The sequence below is a fragment of the Sinocyclocheilus anshuiensis genome, unplaced genomic scaffold (genome assembly GCF_001515605.1).
Source record: "Sinocyclocheilus anshuiensis isolate Anshui unplaced genomic scaffold, SAMN03320099.WGS_v1.1 scaffold86, whole genome shotgun sequence".
NCBI classification, from domain to species: Eukaryota; Metazoa; Chordata; class Actinopteri; order Cypriniformes; family Cyprinidae; genus Sinocyclocheilus; species Sinocyclocheilus anshuiensis.
The window spans coordinates 520,452-530,026 of NW_015547662.1; the positions used below are offsets into that span (position 1 = coordinate 520,452).

A 9,575-nucleotide genomic window follows, 5' to 3' on the forward strand; every position below is an offset into this window, starting at 1 on the left:
AATTATAAATAAATATATCATATGACACATCAAAATGAAATTATTTACTTAACGGGTTGCCGGATTGCTAGTGGAAGTCTTCCATGAAGCCCGTTTTCCGACAACTAGCCTACGAACAGTTTGTAGACCAAATTTAGTTTTAATTAAATGATAATCGTATTTACGTAATCTATCGCAGTTTTGAGTTGCGTTTCCATAGTACACTGCTCTCTTTTCTCTCAAAAGTGGAATTCCATTCCTCATTCTGACCCTTTAAATGAACGGCGGACGTGCTTCCACTAAAGCCTTGTGGTCAAGCTGGTCCCGAATAAACGTACAATTATCACTCTGTTTCAACGACAGGTGCAATCAAGCACAATCAATTTACATGCTTTCTTCTTCTTCTTCTGTGGGATTACCGAGTTGTGGTTGCACCCAAACATTTGCATATCATCTTCTAATGTGCTGGAGTTTGAGAATAGGCCTAAGTCTATACAGCTTTTTCTCTGAGAATTTCTCTCTGGAGTTCAATCCACACATGATCAAATAGGTACTGCTGACAGATGCACAGTGACCTATTAATTGGACAGAGCCAGTTAATAGGAAACGGCACCATCTTAATTTGCAGTGTTATAGCTATGACAAAAACAGCTGTGGATTGGGGTCAAGCTACCTCTTGTGCAAATGCGTGCATTCTTAATCAGCACAGAAAACCACACGTAGGCATTTGGAGATCAGTGATGAACTAGAAGGTTTAAACTGAGAGTTCAGCTCAGATAATGAGTTCATCTGCATTCAGAGTAGACCGAAAAGGTTGTGGGTTTCCTGTTTTGTCATGTATAGTTCTTTGTAAGACCTGCAACTATTAATCAAAGAATTTAATGAGTTTGACTCTGGCGGTGATTCTCAATCTGTTCTTGGTTTGTTTATGTGTTCTTATAATTGATTCAACTCACCATCTCATTAGAGAAGCTCCTTGGCTCGAAATTTGTTTGGAAACTTTGATTTGCAAGGCCAGTTTATATTGTCCACCACAAATGCTCTTCTGGAATAAAAGTATGAGTAGTTGCTTACTAAAACCGAATTTAAGTATACTGGTGATTGGTTGACATAGCTCTTATTTTTCATATCTAATTCCAAACCCCTTTGTCTCAAGGCATTAAAACTTTCCATTGACGTGAACCAATCAGATAAGGGTTGACATCTGTATTAAGACCCTCACCAGTGTCAGTTATTCAGAATCACTCACTAAGATGGAGAGGTCAAGAGTTACTCTCACTGTGCTTTTATGTAAGAAAGATTAAACTATTTTTATGTTTAGATCAACTTTTGTATGGTAGTTCATAACGCATTTTTAAATGCTTTATACATTTATTTGGCACTTTTACAGGTGTTTTGGTTTTCAGTCAGACTAATGGAGCAGAAGTGGAGATGAAAGTCAGACCAGGAGACAACATCACTCTCTACTGTGATCGCTCTCTAACTCTTGGTTCTGTCGTTGTATGGATAAGAAACTGCTCTCATGAAAATCAACCCTCTCTCATAATAGGTTTTAAGCAATGGGGCCTGGAGATATTTCAGCATTTCAGCTTTATCCACAACAGCTACAATAATTCTTTTGATCTGCATATTACTAACATCAGTGTTTCTGATCTGGGACTCTACTACTGTGTGGAAGAAGAGAATAAGCTACATGAAGATGAACAAGGCATCCTCTACTCATCTAAGGTATACTATAATGGAAACCGAACAATTCGTCTCTCTCTGGAAGGTAAGAAAGTACTTCTGCTAACTGTTGCTTTATTATTATTATTATTATTATTATTAGTAGTAGTAGTAGAAGTATTCATTTGCATAGTGTTGTTTACTATACACATTGTTTCAAAGCAGCTTTACACAAAATTGTATATTGTTTATATATTGTTTGTATACGGATACTTAAACATACTTAAATATTCAACTTTATATTTAAGTATGTTTAACTATTTAAGTAAGTATAAGGTACATGATAATAATAATAATAATAATTATTATTATTACTATTATTGTTACGTTCAGAATACCTCTGCTTTTGTTTTTGAATAAACAGTGTGACAGTGTGTGTTCATTTAGAATCCACCTCTGCACCTCCTGACTGTGTGCTCTGCTGGACGCTGCTGTTCAGTGTGTGTCCGGTGTGTGTTCTCCTCTCTTCACTCCTGTCCTCCATCTGTGTGTTCTGCTTCTGTCGGGCTCAAACTACAGGTAACCCATTCACTGTTCATTTCCTTGACACTTTTTTTTACTTGATTTTTCCCATATAAAACCTAAATACTATGGTTAAAGTTGCAAACAAATCATAAATATGCCAAATATGTGTTAAAAGCAAGTTATTGAAAAGACTGCTGCTATTTTTTGTTGTATACACAATAGTTGTGCATTTGCAGATGTCAGTGTTCTGTGAGAAAGTAATCTATATGTCCAGTCTTGCTTTTTTAGAATTCACATTTATGTAAATTTAAATTAAAGTTATGTTTCTTCAGTTTAATGATTGATATTGTGTAGCTGCCATAATATGATTTTTTTTGAGAAGGAGTATGAAGCTGAATGTGAAATAAAAGATCTTTCACATATTTAATGTTGTTTATATGATCAAAAATGACCCCTTCTGTGACATTAAGTTACATGCATAAAACATATAATTGAGTAACAGCAGCTAAATGCAGATCTCAATGTATGTTTGCAGCCTTGAATCATAATTGCTTTATTTGTTGTACAAGCGCCCTGAAAAACTATTTTTTCTGGGTTCTTACACCTACGAAGACAACAAGCATAGCCATTAACATGAGTAAAATGGGCATCTTTGCTGCAACAAAATGAAGAGTTGTTGATCAACAGGATGTTAAAATGGTTTCCTGTGTGTTTGTCCACCGTTCGTTCACTCGCTCTCTTACGCTTTCTCTCTCTTCTTGTGGTCAGCTGTAAGTACCAACCACAAATGTTTCCACTGGACCCTAAAACAGACTTTCATTTGTGTTTTTGTCTGTGTATTTGTCTGTCTGTCATATATAATATTTTGAACAAATTTCATAGCATTAATGCAATTTAGATTTATGTGGAGCATGCACTTTGGTGGTGGATTAAGTAACAAGTCAACAGAACAGGAAATAATTATAAAGGAAAGCAAAACTAAGTGGCTTCATCTAGTAGCTAATATTCAAAATCTGTTATTTCAGGTGCACTCAGTAATTTCTCCTTATTAAAAAAAATAAGAAATAAAGAACTCTACATACAAAGTACAAAAACATGAGAGAACAGTCATATCAATTGCCTAAAAGCTGTTTTATTTTACATGTAACAGGTCACCGCATGGGGGAAGAAATGTTGATTTTAGCAGTCTGTCCCAATACTCACACTTGTGGTCTTTTCTCTTGATCACTTGTCTACTTACATGATGTATTTCCTTTTTTTTATGTCAATAAGACTCACAGTTGACATTTTTTTATTTAATGTACCTCGGTGCAAGCTGTACTTAAATCATCAACCCTTTTTTTTCTGAGATTCCTGACATTAAAACAGTAATGTTAGAATGCTAAAATTGCAAATGTATATTTTATAACTTTTAGGTTAGTCTCTGTCTGTGCCTTTTTATTTTAGCATAATATAACAAGTGATCACTTGATCTTTTTTGGTGGTGTATATTTGGAACTAGCATTCATTTAAGTGAGAATTTGGCTGTATATTGCAAGTTGCAAAGGTTCAGTCACATATAATTTGCTGTGAAAATCAATAAAGAAAACACAGTGATCAAGATAGATATTCAGAGGGATAATTTACTGAGCATGTTCGTGAAGAAATTACATGAAGGCTAGTAAACATTATAAAGTTGCCTTTAGGGGCCACAGGATGTAAGAAGTGGTTTGTTGTTTATGTGTGAATTCAGTCTTGTTGGGTGCACAGGTTACATTTCCAGTAAAGAGATTCCGAACTTCTCTAGAAGTCCAAACCACAAATGTGTCCAGTGGTCTTTGTGGCTGTCCTCATGTGAATCATTTTATTGCATGGATTATGATTATTGTGATTATGATTGTTATTATTATTGCTAACCATATTTTTAACAAGCAAGGTAAGCTCTCGTCTCAGCTGGTAAGAAAGACAGGAAGCCACAACCTTGTGAATACATATGTGCATTATTATGTGCAGTGTTTGAGCTGCTTGCAAAGAGCGCACAAGTGTAACGGAACACACACACACACACACACACACACACACACACACACACAGACCCCAATCCACACATGAAGCTGAATGTGAAATAAAAGATCTTTCACATATTTAATGTTGTTTATATGATCAAAAATGACTGCTTATAATGAAAGCTGTATATCAGTTAGTGTTAAGATGGTACTGGCACTTTTATGTGTTTAAGAGCACATGTGCTCTGAAGTTCCTGTGTTCAGACCTGCATTATTTTCTCATTATGCTGGCATACATTCATACGATCTTTAGGTTCTGAGTGGAATGCAGCGATAATCACAGCCGATGTTAATAAGGTATCTATATATTATTATTTGTTTTTAATAAATTTTCAGGCTTTGCAATGTCAAAGACAGTAGTTTAGTTTGTTTCATGTGCATCTCCTATTTCAGGGGGATTCTATGGAGAATCATCAGTGTGAGATGAGTAAGATGGGAAAGATCTGCCTCCACACTGAAGCCTCTTATAGACTATTGACATCTGCACATCCCTATGCCAAGATGTGATTCTGCCTGCTCAATTTATACAATTTACTGCAAAATTACCGCCCTCAGCAATGTCATAGTTGATATCTGAACTTGCTTTTTTCTCAAACATGCTTTTGCTACATTTAGTACACATGCACACACATGCAACATAAACCCATTTTTATATCCAATGATACATTTACATATGTATTTATGCACAATACACAACACATTCAACAATAAAATTTCAATTAAAATTAAATGTAAACTATTTTGAATAAAATAAAAAAAAGATATTTTTTGAGTGTTGAAATAAAATACTAAATAGAAAAAGCTTCAGTATTTACAGTATTGTATCAAATATTATAAACACATTTACAATAACATTAATTTGCTTTAATTTATTGGATTAAAATCAATCAGTCAGTAAGTCAGTCAGTCAGTCAGTCAACCAAGCAAGCAAGCAACCAACCCAAAAAAATATGACCTGGTTATTAGTAACTAAAACAGTGACCAATCTAAAAAACAAAACAAAAAACAATTCCAACCCTTAAGTTTATCAAAACCCTTTAGCAGAAATACCTCCCACCACAGCCAATCAAATAAGAGCTGACATCCGCATTGAAGACTCTCACATTTTTCTGTCACTGAGATGGAGCGAGCAAGAGTTACAGTCATCATACTTCTGTGTAAGTCCTCTTTTTGTGCATGCTTTTTTAATGTTATGTTTCATGCCATGGCATTGATTTGATTGACAGTCCTCTTTCATGTATATGAACTTGTATTTGCTTTTGCAGGTATTTTGTTCTGTGAACAGCAGAGAGTCTTTGGGGCAGAAGTGAACATGAGAGTTAAAGCAGGAGACAGCATCACTCTCTACTCTGACTGTGTCATACCATTAGGATCACTCATTGTTTGGTTGAGAAACTGCTCACATGAGCATCAACCATCTTTGCTCATAGATTCTTCAGAAATATTCATGGAGAAGTTTCCACGTTTTAGTTTCGTGCTCAACAGCTCCAGAAACTCTTATGATCTGCATATTACAAACGTCAGTGTCTCTGATGAGGGAATGTACTACTGTGCGAAAAGAGAAAAGAAAATAAGTAAAGATGTAAACGGCATCATAAATGATCAATTTGAATACGAATATGGAAACAAGACAACTCGTCTATCTGTCTTGGGTGAGAAAACATTTTCACAGTTGTTCATGTTGATTTGTTTTGTGTTAACAAACTCATTTCTTTTATTTTCATTATATTAGTTAATGAAAAGTCTTGCACATACTTATGCTGACACAATCCTGCAGTCAAACTTTTTTTGCATTTTTATTCTTCAATCACTATACGTGTGTGTGTGTGTGTGTGTTAATGAAAGGTGATAAAAATTATATGGTTGTTCATGTTGTTGTTTTTTGTCATCTACAAACATCAGTGTCTCTGATGAGGGAATGTACTACTGTGCTAAAAGAGAAAAGGAAATATGTACAGATGTACACGGCATCATAAACCCAAAGTCTGAGTATGAGTATGGAAACGTGTAAGCTCATCTATTTGTCTTGGGCGCGAAAACATTTTTACTATTGTTTGTGCTTTTAGGCATACTGGTAAATTCTGAAGAAACTTTGCTTGACCCCTTTTCTGAGCAGAAAGTGGAAAGAATAAAAACAAAATGCATAATCTTAAAAAAAAATCCATGACAATCTATGTTGTGATTAATTTACAGTAACTATTTCACCTCAGTCTGTTTGAAATATTTTTCTTTTCACAAATTTGAAAAGAATATTAATAATCTGACTAAAAACCGATTACAATATGTCAAATAATATGCCACATATGCCAAATGATCTACAAAGAGAAAAGAAGGAGAGTTGCTCTATACTTCATACAAAGCTTGCAATTAATGCAAAATAATGTAACATATATGTCCTCTAAAGTGTAATGTGGTGAAGGTGATAAGTAAAAAAACAAAACAAACAAACATCTTTTTTGTTTAATTTAGAGGCAGTATCTATGCATGAATCCACCACCATTGCCACACCCCCTGTATCTGACTGTGTGCTCTGCTGGATGCTGCTGTTCAGTGTGTGTTCAGTGTGTGTTCTCCTCTCTTCACTCCTGTCCTCCATCTGTGTGTTCTGCTTTTGTCGGTCTCAAACTACAGGTATCTCATTCACACATTAGAAAAATAGTTCACCCAAAAAAGAAAATGTGCTGAAAATGTACTCGTCCTCAGGATGATATAGATGTAGAATGTAGATGAGTTTTTGTCTTCATAGTAGAAAAATTTAGCATTACATCACTTGCTCACCAATGGATCCTCTGCAGTGAATGGGCACCGTCAGAATGAGAGTGCAAACAGCTGATAAAAACATTACAATAATGCACAAGTAATCCACACGACTCCAGTTCATCAGTTAACAAATTGTGAAGTGAAAATCTGCATTTTGTAAGACATTTTTTTTATCATTAAGACAGGTCCTCTATCCATAATATTGTACGTTTTTGGGTGAACTATTCCTTTAATATTCATTTTATAGAAAATGAATGTGTTAAGTTAAAGCATCTTATTGAAAATTTAAATGATTAAAATAAGGAGTAATTAAGATGCGCTGAAATATACTAGAAAGCATATTAAACTATTTATTTTTTAAAAGTTGTGAAAGTGGTTCAATGTAGGCCTATGTTAAAAAGCACATGCTTGAAGTTTTAATATCGACCTGCATAGATTTTCAACAGCCAGAATTATACTTTTTCAGACTTTCATTGCATGCTTTTTAGGTCCTGACCTGAGTGCTGAAATACTCAAAGCAAATGTTTTTAAGGTAACTATTCTTTATTGTCAGTAAGCTTCACTATTTCAAAGATGTACTGTAGGTCGATGTGGTGTTTTAGTTTAGGTTGTCCTCTCTTCCTCCCTCTCAATCATTACAGGCTGATCCTCTGGAGAATCATCAGTGTGAGACGAGTAAGACTGGAAAGATCTGCCTCCACACTGAAGCCTCTTATAGACTCCTGACATCTGCACATCCCTATGCCAAGATGTGATTCTGCCTCCTCATTTCAAATACATATGCTGTTGCTAGTCTATTCATTTTTTATGCTCTGCTATTTCAGCTATTATTTTAGTGTGCTGTCTTCTCAAGCATACATTAATAAATCTTTGGCACTGAACACAATCAAGTATAATTACTTTATAATTGTGTTATTTTTTAATGCATTTAAGCCCCTATTTTATCCAATGATACTTTAGGGTTTTACATTTTATTTATTTGATAATTTTAGTGTAAATTACTTTTAATAAATATCAAGATTATGCAGAACATGTAACTGCATGTTCTTAATTAATTATAATTAATTAATTTGTTTGTTTGTTACATGTTCTGCATTGAATTAAAAGCTTCTTGATATCAGCCTGACTATCAATCAGATGTCCCAAACAAGTCTAAAGTAAAATCATAAGGTTGTGTGTCTGTGTTTATCTGTAGAAAATATGAATATATATCTCAAAATAAATTTGGATGTAATTGGTCAAATTCTTGCTGTTCAATCAGTAATAAGCACATGCTTTCGAATGTTTACATTGAAAAATGTATACAGTTTCTCTGAGTTATGAGAGTGTCTGTAAATATTAATACAGCTCAAAAGAGTAAAAAATTATGATCACTCAATGGCTCCATCTAGTGGCTAATAGTCCAAACTAGTCTGGTCTTCCTTACAATTACAGACGATGACGTCAAAATCACTTACCCACAAACCTTTTCATGAGGACCGATTCTTGACTAGAACACAGAAGTCCAGAAATGCCTTTATGAAATGTAACTGACTGATAGAGTGGAATAAATTGAATCATTGTGCACAAATTAAGTGTTTTGTTTGAATTGATTTCTTACTATATTCAAGTTACACAGTGAGAAGAGAGTAGGCTATTTATAATTAAAAACTGAAATAATGCAATTTATTTTTGAGTAGTACATTTTACTGATTATTTACAGATATATATCTGTATCTATATTGTTTATCAACTGATTACCTCCTGCATTACATCCATGGCCCTCTGGGGGGCGTTGACCCACAGGCTACAAAACAACTGTGTTACAGAAATAACCAAACAGACTTACATACCAGGGTCAGGAAGACAGAGAGGCCATAATCTTATAATAATAAAAGCTTATTGGCCTGGTCTTCAATGGCAGGGCAGAGACAGCATTTGCTTGAACAGACTGATATAGGTATACATCGTGAACATTGTACGCAGATGTTATGTTACAAAATGCAACAGTGGCTTTTTGATGTTACAGGATGTAAGAAGTGGTTTTCGTGTGTGAATGCAGTGCTGTTTACAGGTTGGCATGGTAATAAACAGAGTCCAATCATCTCTTTTTTTCTAAGGTAAAGTTCAAACCACAGATGTTTCCAGTGGTCTTTGTGACTGTCCTCTTGCAAATGTTTATTTCCCTTTTTGGTCATTTTAACAATCTGTATATAAATCTGTTTATTTTACAGGTAATTATTTTTGTCAAGTTGAATTTTTTTTTTTTGCATATTGATAAATTTTTCATTCATTCAAATTATTTCTTTCTAATTTAGTATATATTATTTAAAATTAATATGAATTTTATTGGAGCATGTAAAACGTCTCAGGTTACTTATGTAACCATGGTTCCCTGAGTAGGGAACGAGACACTGCGTCCTCTAGGGGTCGCTATGGGAACGCCTCGTCGTGACCCGTGTCTGAAGCATACATTGAAAAAACACCAACTCGTTGGCCGGCGACAGCCATGACGTCACTACCGGTGCGACTATAGTATAAATAGGCGCCGGGAGCACACATCATTCACTTCTTCGTCTGAAGCTTGCGTCCGCAGCATGGCAAGAAACCTAGAGGATGCAG

General features: G+C 34.7%; 2 protein-coding genes across 2 annotated transcripts in view; both read left to right on the forward strand.

Moving 5' to 3' along the window:
• Positions 1 to 1,232: 1,232 nt before the first annotated feature.
• The window catches only part of LOC107702323 (uncharacterized), a 26,560-nt gene continuing 18,217 nt past the window's right edge, over positions 1,233 to 9,575 (forward strand). Inside the window, exons 1-3 of the mRNA XM_016504598.1 lie at positions 1,233 to 1,269; positions 1,370 to 1,750; positions 2,092 to 2,223. Coding sequence (XP_016360084.1) covers positions 1,233 to 1,269; positions 1,370 to 1,750; positions 2,092 to 2,223 — 550 coding nt within the window. The remainder of the gene's footprint in view (positions 1,270 to 1,369; positions 1,751 to 2,091; positions 2,224 to 9,575) is intronic.
• Positions 5,335 to 7,777, forward strand: LOC107702322 (uncharacterized). The gene is made up of 5 exons (XM_016504597.1): positions 5,335 to 5,371; positions 5,480 to 5,866; positions 6,684 to 6,845; positions 7,463 to 7,506; positions 7,616 to 7,777. Exons 1-5 carry the CDS (start codon positions 5,335 to 5,337, stop codon positions 7,727 to 7,729), a joined length of 744 nt encoding a protein of 247 aa, XP_016360083.1. The 3' UTR covers positions 7,730 to 7,777.

What these genes read in the sequence shown, in the direction of transcription:
- LOC107702322 (XM_016504597.1), top strand. Translation starts at nt 5,335, where the DNA reads ATGGAGCGAGCAAGAGTTACAGTCATCATACTTCTGT. An exon ending in TACAGTCATCATACTTCTGT is followed by an intron (nt 5,372 to 5,479) that starts GTAAGTCCTCTT and finishes TTGCTTTTGCAG; the next exon opens with GTATTTTGTTCTGTGAACAG. An exon ending in TTGTCGGTCTCAAACTACAG is followed by an intron (nt 6,846 to 7,462) that starts GTATCTCATTCA and finishes CATGCTTTTTAG; the next exon opens with GTCCTGACCTGAGTGCTGAA.